Source organism: Amblyraja radiata, chromosome 7, assembly GCF_010909765.2.
Source record: "Amblyraja radiata isolate CabotCenter1 chromosome 7, sAmbRad1.1.pri, whole genome shotgun sequence".
Classification (NCBI taxonomy): domain Eukaryota; kingdom Metazoa; phylum Chordata; class Chondrichthyes; order Rajiformes; family Rajidae; genus Amblyraja; species Amblyraja radiata.
Window position 1 is genome coordinate 34041097 of NC_045962.1, and position 14605 is coordinate 34055701.

The window sequence follows — 14605 nt, forward strand, 5'->3', positions numbered from 1 at the left end:
AATTATTAACATTACCCAAGGATATCAATAAAAGATTTGCTCAATTTTACCAGAATCTATACACATCTAAAACGTTAATAGACAATAATAAAATTTCAGAATTTCTAGATAACTGTAACCTACCACAATTAGAACTGAGGGAACAAGAGGAACTGGGAGCACAAATTACTTCTAAGGAGATAGAAGACACAATAAAAACACTAAAGAATGGAAAAACACCAGGACCAGACGGATTCAGTAATGAATTTTATAAATCTTTTTACGACATAGTTACTCCACGATTACAAAAAATGTATACATATGCTTTTAAAGAGCAAAGCTTACCTGAAACACTAGCAGAATCAACGATCATATTAATACTTAAAAAAGATAAAAATATAGAAGAACCAGGATCATATAGAGCTATCGCTTTGTTAAATACGGATCAAAAAATAATAGCGAAAACACTAGCCAGTAGACTAAGCAGGTATGTTAGTAGACTAATAAATGAGGATCAAACAGGATTTATACCTAAGAGACATTCATTCAATAACTTGAGACGTTTGCTTAACATAATGCACTCACATAAATCTCATGACCAAGAGTTATCTATCATCTCACTGGACGCAGAAAAAGCGTTTGATCAAGTAGTATGGGATTATATGATTAAAGTATTGCAAAAATTCCAATTGGGCGAGAACTTCATTGCATGGATAAAACTATTATATAACAAACCTACGGCTAGAATACTAACTAATAATATATTATCCTCGAAATTTGAACTATCAAGGGGCAATAGACAAGGTTGTTCATTATCTCCGCTGTTATTTGCTTTGGTAATTGAACCCCTTGCTGAAAAAATAAGAACACACCTGGATATTTACGGTTATAATACAAAATATTCAAATAACAAAATATCCCTATATGCCGATGATGTACTACTGTACATCACAAAACCACAAATTAGTATACCGAATATATTAAATTTAATTGAGGACTTTGGATCCTTCTCAGGATATAGAATAAATTGGAACAAAAGTGAAATTATGTCGATAAAACCAAAAGACTCAACATACCTCAGGAAATTCCCCTTTAAAATAGCTACAGTCCTGGGCCTCCTCCATGGCCAGAGTGAGGACCACCGTAAATTGGAGGAGCAGCACCTCATACTTCGCTTGGGCAGTTTGCACCGCAGCGGTATGAACATTGACTTCTCTAATTTCAGGTAGTCCTTACTATCTTCTCCCCTTCTCAACTCTCCCTCAGCCCACTGGCTCCACCTCTTCCTTTCTTCTTCCCGCCCCCCCACCCCCCCATGTCAGTCTGAAGAAGGGTTTCGACCCGAAACGTTGCCTATTTCCTTTGCTCCATAGATGCCGCCTCACCCGCTGAGTTTCTCCAGCATTTTTGTCTACTGTCAGTCATCATATCTCAGGTTTGGAAATATCTAGTCTAGATAAAGACGATTTTATACAACTATCTGATTTGTTTACACGTAAGACCATGCCTGTTTCTCATATAAACATACCCAAGCAGGAAGACCTGAAACAATGGCCTTACTTGAAGAATATCAAGACTCCTAAAATAAAATCTGGCATCGGCCTACTTATCGGAACGAATGCTTCGAAAGTATTGGAACCTAGAGAGTTTATTACCAGTCAAAGGGACGGACCATTTGCTGTGAGGACCCTACTCGGATGGGTTATCCATGGCCCCTTTAGAAGGGACAACGAAAGCAGGGATAAAAATGCCTACCCTGCTGCTGCTGTCAATCGAATATCTACAGTAAACTTAGAGGAGCTACTAATCAAGCAATACAATCACGACTTCAATGAAAGAACCAGCAAGGAATCAGAAGAAATGTCCAGAGAAGTAAAGTTCTTGGATATTATGAATCACTCAGTGAAGATGATAGATGGACACTATTGTCTAGACTTACTTTTCAAACAAGAAAGTTCAAACAAGAATGTGTTAGTCTGCCGAATAACCGTTGCATTGCTGAGCAGCGCATTCAGAACTTGAAACGCAGGTTTGGCAAGAATAAGAAATTTCATGATGAATATACATATTTCCTAAAATAAATGATTGACAGTGGTTATGATGAAATCGTACCAACGGACCAGCTGAATCGAAGTGATGGAGAGCTTTGGCATATCCCACACCACGGGGTGTATCACTCAAGGAATGGGACCTGGAGGGTGGTCTTTGACTGTGGGGCAGTCTTCAAAGGAACATCACTTAATTGCCAACTGCTGTAGGGTTTACATTACCAACTCATTAATTGAAGTTCTCATCAGATTCAGACAAGAACCGGTTGCTTTGATGGCTGATATTAAAGCAATGTTTCATCGTCAAGGTATCAGAAAAACATATTGACTATTTGCGATTCCTATGGTGGCCCGATGGTGATGCACAGCAAGATCTTGTTGAATATAGGATGAAGGTACATCTCTTTGGAGCAGTGTCATCGCCAAGTTGTGCACATTTTGCATTAAGGAAGCATGACAATAAAGATCACTTTTCAGAAGAAGTGACAAATACAGTAAAGAACAACTTCTATGTGGATGATTGTTTAAAATCCATGTTTTTGGAAAAGGAAGCAATTCAAATGGCAGCACATCTGACTTCCCTCTGCCAAAGGGGAGGATTTATGCTGTCAAAGTGGATCAGCAACAGCCGTGCTGTATTGGCAACCATTCCACCAGATAACAGAGCCAAGGAGACCAGGGAGTTGGATTTGGACAAAGACAATCTGCCTATGGAAAGAGCGCTGGGATTGCACTGGTGTGTTGAAACAGATGTGTTTAAGTTCAGAATTTTGATACAGGAGCGACCATGTACACGACAGGGCATCCTATCTGTGGTTGGCTCTATATATGACCCTTTTGAATTTCTTGCATCATTTATTCTGCCAGCCAAGCTGATTATGCAGGAGTTCTGTAAGAAAAAACGAATGGGATGAGAGTATAACGCAAACCTTCTCTTAGCGATGGACAGAATGGTTAGCAGATCTCAATAAGATATCGGAATTCAAAGTGGATCGGTGCATGAAGCCTACAAACTTTGATCAAATCAGATATGCACAGCTGGACCACTTTTCAGGCGCAAGTGAAAGTGGTTACTGTACTGTTTCATATCTAAGATTGGAAGATGATATCAAAGAAGTACATGTTGCATTCATAATAGGAAAAGCCAGAGTGGCACCAATAAAGCAAATGACAATTCCCAAAATGAAGCTAACAGCCGCAGTCTTAGTTGTCAGAATTGACATAATGCTGCAGCTGGAGAAATCCATCTTCTGGAATGATAGCACAACAGTGCTTAAGTACATCAACAACAAAACCAAACGCTTTCAAACATTTGTAGCAAACAGAATCGCTTATGTAAGGAGTGCTACTAATGTATCACAGTGGAGATACCTTAACACAAAGGAAAATCCTGCGGACGAAGCCTCTAGAGGACTAACAGCGGACTGCTTCTTAAGCAGTAAGAGATGGATCAAGGGATCTAAGTTTCTCTGTAAGCCAGACAGAGAATGGCCAAGGCTTAACCTGGAATCTGAAATCGCAGCTAATGATCCAGAAATCAAGCAAGACATCACAGTGAACGTCATTATCAAGAATCCATTGGACCCAACAAATGATTTAATTATCCATTTCTCATCTTAGGATACATTGAAAACTGTGATAGCTTGGTTTCTTAAACTAAGGACAATGCTTTTGCTGTTGGCTTGAAAAAGGAGATTGTTGAAGGTATCTTTGAAAAGGACTCTGGCAAACTAAAGGAAAAGGTTGATAAAAAGATGCAAGTCTTTAAAGCATCATACTGCGGACAGTATTTATGTCCTGATGATCTTCTTAATGCAGAAAACGCAGTTATCTCTTTCGGTCAAAGACAAAGATTCAAAGAAGAGCTATCGCCATTAGAAGCTGGTGTACATGGTGTCAAAAGAAGCAGTCATTTGTACATGCTAGATCTGGTACTGGATGAAGGACTTCTGAGAGTAGATGGTCGCCTGAATAGACTAGCGATGCCTGAAGAGGCTAAGCATCCTATTATTCTCTCGAAGGACTTTCACATTTCAACACTACTGTTACTGTTAAAAAATACTGGCTTATCAAGGCTAACTCTGCTGCAAGAAAGGTCATAACAGATTGTGTAGTGTGTAGACGACAGCGTGGTAAAGTTGGAGAACAGAAAATGGCAGACTTGCCTCTGGAGGGGATTCTACCTGATAAGCCTCCATTAACAGATGTTGGAGTAGACTACTTCGGTCCTATAGAGGTCAAGAGAGGACGAAGTCTTGTAAAAAGGTACGGTGTAATCTTCACTTGCATGGCAAGCAGAGCAGTACATCTTGAAGTTGTATCTACACTTGACACAGCCTCCTGCATTCATGCATTACGAAGATTTATCATTCGACGAGGTCAAGTTTCAACTTTAAGATCAGACAATGGCACAAATTTTATTGGAGCGGAAAGAGAATTGAGAGAAGCACAAAAGATTAAATCAGGATAAAATCCAGAATGCTTTGCTTCAGCAAGGGATAAAATGGAATTTTAATCCCCCAGCGGGATCCCATCACAGCGGGGTTTGGGAACGATTGATCCGCATGGTTCAAAATGTGTTGCGCTCTGTTCTTAAACAAGGTCTGGACGATGAAGCATTGCATTCTTTATTTTGTGAAATTGAAGCAATTTTAAATGATTGACCCATTACCTAGGGACCTGGAAGCACTTACACCAAACCATCTTCTTCTGTTGAAGACCGAGCCAATATTACCACCTGAGCTCTTTGGGAAGGAAGCTTTGCACATTAGACGCAGATGGAGACAGGTACAATATATGGCAGACCTTTTTTGGAAATGGTGGCTACAGGAATATTTGCCTCAAATCCAAGAACGACAACGATGGTCGAGAGTAAGAAGAAGTTTTAAGTCACTGACCATCCATTTCACCACTAACTTCCATCCGGCACTCAAATACAACTGGACCATTTCCGACATTTTCCTACCATTTCTTGACCTCGCTATCTCCATCGCAGGTGATAGACTACTGACCGACATCCACTATAAACCCACTGACTCCCATGGCTACACTTCTCCCCACCCTGCTTCCCGTAAGGACTCCATCTCCCAATTCCTCCAGCTACGCCGCATCTGCACCCAGGATGAGGTGTTCCACACCAGGGCACAGAGATGTCCTCATTCTTCACGGAACGGGGGAATCCCCCCTTCTACTATAGATGAGGCTCTCACCAGGGTCTCTTCTATACCCGTGACTGCTCTCAATCCCCACCCCCCCACTCGTAACTAGGGCAGAGTCCCCCTTGTCCTCACCTTCCACCCTTCCAGCCGTCACATACAAAAAATAATCCCGTGTGCGGACATGGCGCCGACGGGCGAGAGGCCGAAGCAAAGAAGTCGAAGCCAAAGAACGGAATGGAAACGAGGCCGAAACGACAATAAACCGAAAGAGTCCGAAGATGAAACTCCTACTAACCGAAAGGATGGGACACCTAAATGCAAACTAACCCAAAGGGTGGGACGCCTAAAACCCAAGGAACTGAAAAGCTGCGTTGCCTAGAAGCAAACTTACCGAATGACCACTCTGTCGAAACGCCACCTACCCGAAAGGCGGCGGCGCCTACACGCCAAAGGACCGACTGCCGCTCAACAGAAAAGTCCAATAACGGACTACACATTGCCGGGGGGCGGGACTTGTCAGCGATTGGTCCAGACCCCCGCGTCCATCACATCACTGTGAAGGCATGAGCATTGTCCCAAACCTCCGCTGCATCCGTCCCTTCTCTCTCCCTCCCTTCTCTCCCCACCCCCCACCCCCACTCTCTCCTCCGTGTCCACCCGCGGGAGCGTCCCAGTCACAGTCCCAGCCATCGGACCCCAAACTCCACTCCAGGGTGATTTCCCCCCCCCCTCCCGCTGACCGTGGTTGGATATCAAGGATATCTCTGTACTTTGCTCCGTTCATCATTCCTTCGATCCTGACTAGTCTCCCATTCCTGCTGCTGAAAATCATCCCCACGCCGTAGGTATGGTATTTCCGCATTGATGGTAGCATCTGTCACTAGGGCCGCCGTATTGATGGTAGCCTCTGCCTACAGTCTGTCTGTTTTCTATTTTTTTTTAAATTTTTAGTCTGTTTTTAAAGTATGTTGTGGAGTTTTCTTTAGCTTTTCTATGTGGGGAAGGGGGGTAGGGTAAGGGAAAAACTGTTTCCCAGTCACTTCCTGGCAAGGACGCGACTATTCTCTGAGTCGCGTCCTCGCCCCCCTTCTCGCGGCCGACCAACTGGATTGGCACGGCCTTTCCTGCCGGAGAGCGGACCAGAGCTTCAGCAGCGGCGGCGCAGCGCTGTATTCACCGCAGAGCAGGCGATGCCTCACCTGGGATCACCGTTTGAAGCTCCTGAGTGCTGGGCCTGCTGCTTCAACATCTCGGAGCTGGGGTATGTAGAGCTTCCAGCGCGGGCGGCGCTGACCAACATCGCGGAGTCCTGGGACCCTTTGGCGAGGGCCGCTAGCATTGAATCTCCGCCCAGCGCGGCCTGTGGACTCCGGGAGCCGCGGTCTCTGGTAGCAAGTGGCCGATTTGGAGGTCCAAGCCGCTGAGGTTGTTCTCCCGTCCCGACGTCGGACTTCCATCATCCCGGCGAGCGGGCCTGAGCATCGGGCCGCCCGTAGTGGCGACAGCGAGGGGTTCGGGAGCCCCCCGACCAAGGGGGAACAACAGAGGACAATACAGGAAGATGACTGAAATTTGGAGCCTTCCCTCACAGTGGGAAACTTTGATCCCGCTGTGTGGGGATGTCTGTGTTGAAGACTATCGTGTTCTGTGCTCTATTATTTGTATGGTTGTATGGTGACCACACATTTCACTGTACCAATTGGTACATGTGACAAATAAATGTGTCTTGTATCTCTTGTGATGAGCGGTGCCTCGTTTCCTCCAGACCTGATGTTTGGCATTCAGGCCAGAGTTCAATCTTAGTTTCATCAGACCAGAGAATCTTGTTTCTCATGCCTTTTGGCAAACTCCAAGCGGGCTGTCATGTGCCTTTTACTGAGGAGTGGCTTCTGTCTGGCCACTCTACCATAAAGGCCTGATTGGTAGAGTGCCGCATGTATAGTTGTCCTTCTCCACAATCTCCCATCTCCACAAAGGAACTCTGGAGCTCTGTCAGAGTGACCATCAGGTTCTTGGTCATCTCCCTTGCCAAGGCTCTTCTCCCCCCATTGCTCAGTTTGGCCTGGCGGCCAGCTCTATGAAGAGTCCTGGTGGTTTCAAAGTTCTTCCATTAAAGAATGACGGAGGCCACCATGCTCTTCGGGACCTGCAATGCTGCAGAAATTGTTTTATACCCTTCCCCAGATCTGTGGCTCGACATAATCCTGTCTCGGAGGTCTACGGACAATTCCTTCGTCTTCATGACTTGGTTTTAGCTCTGACACGCACTGTCAACTGTGGGACCTTATATAGACAGGTGTGTGCCTTTCCAAACCATGTCCAATCAATTTAATTTACCACTGCAATCAAGTTGTAGAAACATCTCAAGGATAATCAATGGAAACAGGATGAACCTAAGCTCAATTTTGAATGCATAGCAAAGTGTCTGAATACTTATGTAAATGTGATATTTCAGTTATTTCTTTTAAATTAATGTGCCAAAATCTCTAAACACCCGTTTTCGCTTCTTCATTCTGGGGTATTGTGTGTAGATTGATGATTAAAATTTTTTTTTAATCCATTTAAAAATAAGGCTGTAACGTAACAAAATGTGGAAAAGGTGAAGGGGTCCGAATACTTTCTGAATGCACTGTACTTCCAGGGTTATGCACAAGAGAAATCTACATTATAGTAATGCTCCCATGTAGATCGTGTCCTTGTCAAGGGTAGCACAAGGGTTGCTCTGCTTAGTAGCAGGCAAACATTACAGGGTTGCAAGGCATTGCTTGATTAGGAAAGTTACGCACAAGATAGATGGTGCTCTTGGGCATTACACTGTGGTGGTGGTAATGATTGGAGTACGAATCAAAAAGCTTGTTTTGGTAGGGAGGACATTGAACCTTTTAATGATTGTTGGAGCAATTCCGATGCAGGAGTGGAGAGAATTGCATCATACTCCCAATGTATCCTGGTAGATGGTGAGGTGTCAGGACGTAAACCGCTAATATGCTCTAATATATCAAACACCTTTCATCACATATAGAGTCCTGAGAAAAAAATCTCACCAATGTCCTGTGACTGAGTGATTGACTTTCAAAAACCACTACTACTATGCTTTTGGACAAGGTATGACTCCAATCACTGGGATGTTTGCCCTTTGATTCCAATCTCTTAAATATCAAGAGGAGTCACCCTGATGACGTCTCTGGAAGCCAGCTCTTTGGTTCACATTTGAACAGAGCAGTAATGAAGTCAGAGTTACACAGCACAAAAACAGGCCCTTTAGCCCAACTCATCCATTCTAATCAAGATGCCCCATTGAAACTAGTCCAATTTGCCCCACATGCACCTAAATCTTTCCTATCTAAGTACCGGTCAAAATGTCTTTTAAATGTTGTTATTGCATCTTCCTCAACTACCTCCTGAGGCAACTCTTTCCAAATACCCACCATCTTTTGGGTGAAAAAGTTGTCACTCAAATTCTTATTAATTATTTCCCCTCTCACCTTAAAACCATGCACTCTTGTTCTCGTTTCCCTTACTCAGGGTATTCCCTCCCTAAGATCGTCCCTCATCCTCCTGTGCTCCAAGGAATAATGGCCTAGCTTGTTCAACCTCTCCCTATAGCTCTGGAGCTCAAGCACTGGCAACTTTCTTGTATATCTTCTCTGCACCTTTTCCAGCTCAACGGGCTTCTTTCCTACAACAGGGTGAACATAAGATCTGGAGATGAAGAGTCCTAGTGAAATGGAGCTTCAGTGGACAGGTTACCGATGCCTGTTGCTTGATAGCTGTCAATGAGCACCTTCAATCACATTGCTGACGATTAAGAGTAAACTCTTTGGGCTGTAATTAGATCAATTTGATTTGCCTTCCTTTTTGGGAATATTCATGGCCAACTTTCCACAATGACAGGCAGATCTAGTCATTTTGGAGCAGCAAGTGCAGGTTATTCTGCAACATCAATCTTCATTACGGTAGCCTTAATGTTGTCTGACCCTTTTGTCTTGTTGTGTCCAGTGTAAACAGCCATTTCTGTATATCACGATGAAACAAAGTGTGGCTTATGTGTTATTGGGGATGGTGGAATAAGCCAAGATGGATTGTCTAACTACTTGTTGAATCCGATTGTTGAATGCTTTTTGGTCTTATCTTTAGCACTCACGTGCTGTGCCCTGACCTCATTAAGGACTGTGAGTCACCTCTTCTCATTAGCTCTTTACCTGCTCACAGCAAGATAGGGCAGGATGGCAGAGCTATGATCTAATCTACTGAATGTGGAATCATGTAGGTTTACTGCATGCTGTTTTGTTGTTTAACTGGTACAATGTTGCAAATTCATCAGGCTGGCACCGCATTCTCAGGAATGCTTGGTTCCACCCTTCTACATTATTTGGGCTGAGGTCAGTCCTCTGCTTAAAAGTCAATATTGAGAATGCAGGATGATCCAGATAACAACATTCCAGATTGTAGTGGAATACCATTAGGCTGTTGTTGCTGAGCCCATAGTTTCTCACTGATGCCTAGTTTAAAGATGCCACATTTGTTTTGAGTCTATCCTATTTATTTTGATTGTGACGCCGTACAATAGAAAGGAGGGTGCCCCACGTATAAAGATGAAAATTTACCTCCACTACATAACCATATAACAATTACAGCACGGAAACAGGCCATCTCGGCCCTACAAGTCCGTGCCGAACAACTTTTTCCCCTTAGTCCCACCTGCCTGCACTCATACCATAACCCTCCATTCCCTTCTCATCCATATGCCTATCCAATTTATTTTTAAATGATACCAACGAACCTGCCTCCACCACTTCCACTGGCAGCTCATTCCACACCGCTACCACTCTCTGAGTAAAGAAGCTCCCCCTCATGTTACCCCTAAACTTCTGTCCCTTAATTCTGAAGTCATGTCCTCTTGTTTGAATCTTCCCTATTCTCAAAGGGAAAAGCTGGTCCACATCAACTCTGTCTATCCCTCTCATCATGTTAAAGACCTCTATCAAGTCCCCCCTTAACCTTCTGCGCTCCAGAGAATAAAGACCTAACTTATTCAACCTTTCTCTGTAACTTAGTTGTTGAAACCCAGGCAACATTCTAGTAAATCTCCTCTGTACTCTATTTTGTTGACATCCTTCCTATAATTGGGCGACCAAAATTGTACACCATACTCCAGATTTGGTCTCACCAATGCCTTGTACAATTTTAACATTACATCCCAGCTTCTATATTCAATGCTCTGATTTATAAAGGCTAGCATACCAAAAGCTTTCTTTACCACCCTATCTATATGAGATTCCACCTTCAAGGAACTATGCACGGTTATTCCCAGATCCCTCTGTTCAACTGTATTCTTCAATTCCCTACCATTTACCATGTACGTCCTATTTTGATTTGTCCTGCCAAGGTGTAGCACCTCACATTTATCAGCATTAAACTCCATCTGCCATCTTTCAGCCCATTCTTCCAAATGGCCTAAATCACTCTGTAGACTTTGGAAATCCTCTTCATTATCCACAACACCCCCTATCTTGGTATCATCTGCATACTTACTAATCCAATTTACCACACCTTCATCCAGATCATTGATGTACATGACAAACAACAAAGGACCCAACACACATCCCTGAGGCACCCCACTAGTCACCTGCCTCCAACCCGACAAACAACCATCCACCATTACCCTCTGGCTTCTCCCATTCAGCCACTGTTGAATCCATCTTGCTACTCCTGCATTTATACCCAACAGTTGAACCTTCTTAACCAACCTTCCATGAGGAACCTTGTCAAAGGCCTTACTAAAGTCCATATAGACAACATCCACTGCTTTACCCTCGTCAATTTCCCTAGTAACATCTTCAAAAAATTCAAGAAGATTAGTCGTTCCACACAAACTGCCAGACATTAAAAGGGGAATTATACACATGTAGCAGGCAAAATCATGAAACAGGTGATTGCATTTTGAAGTGCATTTACAAAAATGGGGTTATTTGGCAGCTATGCAAGACAGTTACAATTTTCTTTTTAATCAGTTACTAATATCTGAAAGATGTCGAACAAAAACAAGCCTACAATGCATCAATATCAAGTTCTACTTTCTTTAAATTAAATGAAACAATTATGTAATTATTAATTACCATAAAGCTTGGGACAAAGGAAGTTTTGAGACATTGCATGCAAATATTTGAACTAAAAAGCACTGTATCCAACCCACCTGCATAGTTTCTTCCTGCGAACATCCCATAATGCCACAGTCCCATCGGCAGCACCAGATACCAAATAATTGGTGTCGGGGGAGAATTTACAAACCCGTACTGGACTTTCACTAGGCTGTTTCAATATAGCCAACTTCTCTCCACACTGGGGATTCCATAACACAGTCGTCCCATCAGTTGAACTTGAAGCTAAAAAGTTCCCACAAGAACTAAAGCAACAGGAATGTACACCATAGCTGTGACCTTTTAGTGGTGAGAAAGGAAGCTCTGAGAAATCATTCAGTGAATAAAGACGGATTGATTTGTCCAGCGAACAGGAAGCCAGACAATTGGAAGAAAAGGCACAGCAATTAACGTCATCGACATGATCCGTCAGAGTTTGGAGAAGTGTCACCATGGTCGGGTGGTATTGCTTGCTTGGGTTTCCTCCTTATGATTAAACCTATATAAAATAAGGAAAAGATTAATGAAGTGCAAAATTATTTCACAAAATTCAGTATTTATTACAAAAAAATTTAAAAAGGAAATGCATTGGAAATATTTGGATTCACCTTACAACAGTTTCCATGATATGATCATTAAGGCACTTGGGACCACTGGGCAGCAGTATCTAAACCAAAGTGAACAAGACAGCTGGGCTCTCGTATGTAAGAGAGTGTTGCAGGATGTAAAGACCACCCCACTGTATCTGAATACAGGTCGTCCCAAATGTTATAAATGTCCAACTAGACACTTGCACGTGTGAACTAGCTTCCATAATATTCTTAAATTCAAAAGGACAACATACATTTGTTTCTTTGTACAGAAGAACTAATTTCGTCTCACGCTAACCACTTTTGGGAATTGTTTTTTTTCTTATCTTGTTATTGTTTTTTTCTTGTTATTTTATTATGTGCTTTGATACCGTTTAGTACATTACTGTGGATTTATGGTTAACATATCAAGTGATTTTTTTGTGTATTTTCTGACCTTCTGACCAAAATCTACTTTAAAAATACTCATTCATTACCCATGGACAGTCTGCAGATGAAGGTATCAGTGCATGTAGGAACTTGAGAAAGCCAGTGGTAGGCAGGGGGTAAATTACATGCGTGAGCAAAACATAGGATGAATGATGTGGAAGTACTAGGATTACAGGAAGGGTGGCATAAAGCTGTCGGCAAGGTTTTGTTAGCATTGGAAAGAGGACTGGAATCTTGCAGACTTGTGGAAAGGAACAATAAGCAGAACTGACCTTTTTACAACCCACCTGAATACTTTTCACCCATTAGCATTGCACCAAGGCATTATCAGCAACTGATTATTTTTAACTTTTGCATTAAGTTTGAAAAAGGAAATGCATAACTGCAATACATGCCAATGCTGGAAATTGTTGCAACTGCCTGCAAGTGCTCTTATCCTGTGGCTAGCAGCCAAAGAAATGACATCTGAGAGGACTAGGCTACTACATAAAATGTAAATGAACTTTGAACCATCACGCACAAGCCTAAATCTACTTCAGCAACGGAACACCACTAACACCAGCATGGAGTCGTTTCTAATTACGTTTTTGCACTGTCTTGTTTTGCACAGCTTTTTTCTTTCCACTGTCTTGTATAATTTATGTTCTGTGTGCTGAGTTCTGCTGCAAACAAGCTTTTCATTGTACCTGTACCTCACAGTACTTGTGCATATTACAATAAATTTGACTTGCCTTGTCCCAAACACGAGTACAAATTCTGGTTCAAGTCCTGAAGGAGATTTGTGAATGGCGATTGTGAGAAAAGATTGTGGGAGCTTATAAAATCTTCCAGCTGCTTGTTGTTTTTACCAAATAAAGAGCTACTGTGACCATGAAAGGAGAATTCAAATCATAACCTGTCAGAATGTTAATCTTTCCATTGCTTCATTCTTGTCTCCTGTGGCAAATGATGTGAAAATACAAAAACAACAGCTGCTTCCCAATGGGGCAAAGCTCCACAGATCTAATGCCTTTGCTTTGGTGCTGTATTGTCAACTACATTATTCTGAACAAATCTCTGTTCCTCTGCTGGTTTTGGAACTTTATAATCTCTACTTTGATGTGGCAGTTAAGCACAATTGTATTCTCTATTCAATTTTCTTTGTACCATTCCTTCGTAGAACAACTTGGCACAGGAGAATTTAAATCCGCAGGAGCTCATCGGAACAGTAATCAATTTAGTCCAGGTAACTTGTCCACACACTTGCTCTGTTTTTATTGCAATTTTATCCACTTTAAGTATTCATTCAATTCCCTTTTGAAGAAAACAACTGAAGTTATATCAACCACTTTATCACAGTGTGTTCCAAATCCTCAGCTCACATTGCATAAAGTTTTCTTTGTGGTGATTCTGGTTGTTCTGCCAATCATAATTCAGTGCCAACAGGCTGTCGAAGCTTGGCCACAGGAACCATTCTCTATTACTCCAAATATCTAAATTCTTCATTATCTTACACACTTTTATCAAATCTCAGCATGCTTTACTGCCGTCATTTACGAACGTGTATTTCCCTGTCTCTGACACTGTTGGTGCGTTTACCCATGATTGCTTGTGCAAAGAAAATTAGTAGATTGTTACCAGCATCTCATCTACTTTTGCCCCAACTTCTCTCGGTAACCTGGAATGTATTCCATATGGACTAGGTTACTTGGGACCTTTTAGTCCCACTTTATTTATTCATCCATTGCAGCCTCCAGTTGGATGGGGGGGGGGGGGGGGGGGGGGGGAGGTGAAATCTCATTGAAACCGAACAAATAAAGACAGGCCTAGATAGAGTGGATATGGAGAGGATTCTTCCAATAATGGGCGAGTCTATGACCAGAGGGCACAGTCACGTAATTTTACGATGGAGACGAGGAGGAATTTCTTTAGCCACAGGGTAGTGAATCTGTGGAATTCATCGTCACAGACGTTGTGGAGCGCAAATTATAGGGTATTTTTACAGCAGAGATTAATAGGTTCTTGGTTAATAAGGGTTTTAAAGATTACGGGAAGAAGGCAGAAACGGAATTGGGAGGGGAAAATAGCGGATAGGTTTGAACGAATAGCGGAGCAGACATGATGGTCTGAATGGCCTAATTCTGCTCCTACGTCTTATGGTTCATATCATCATAGTTTGACTAAATCCTCCTTGGCAAAAATTTAAATAAAGTACTCATTTAATACCTCACTCTGATTCTACTTCCACCAATGATTCTACTTCCACCAATAGCTTCAACACT

The 14605-nt window shown here is 42.4% G+C and overlaps 1 protein-coding gene across 2 annotated transcripts in view; it reads right to left on the reverse strand.

Annotated features, from left to right (window-relative positions):
* Positions 1-14605, reverse strand: part of wdsub1 (WD repeat, sterile alpha motif and U-box domain containing 1) — a 43716-nt gene that overhangs the window by 20811 nt on the left and 8300 nt on the right. For both annotated transcript variants that reach the window (XM_033024110.1, XM_033024111.1), the window contains exon 2: positions 11382-11824. In XM_033024110.1, the coding sequence (XP_032880001.1) occupies positions 11382-11779 (398 nt within the window). In that variant the 5' untranslated portion in view covers positions 11780-11824. The remainder of the gene's footprint in view (positions 1-11381; positions 11825-14605) is intronic.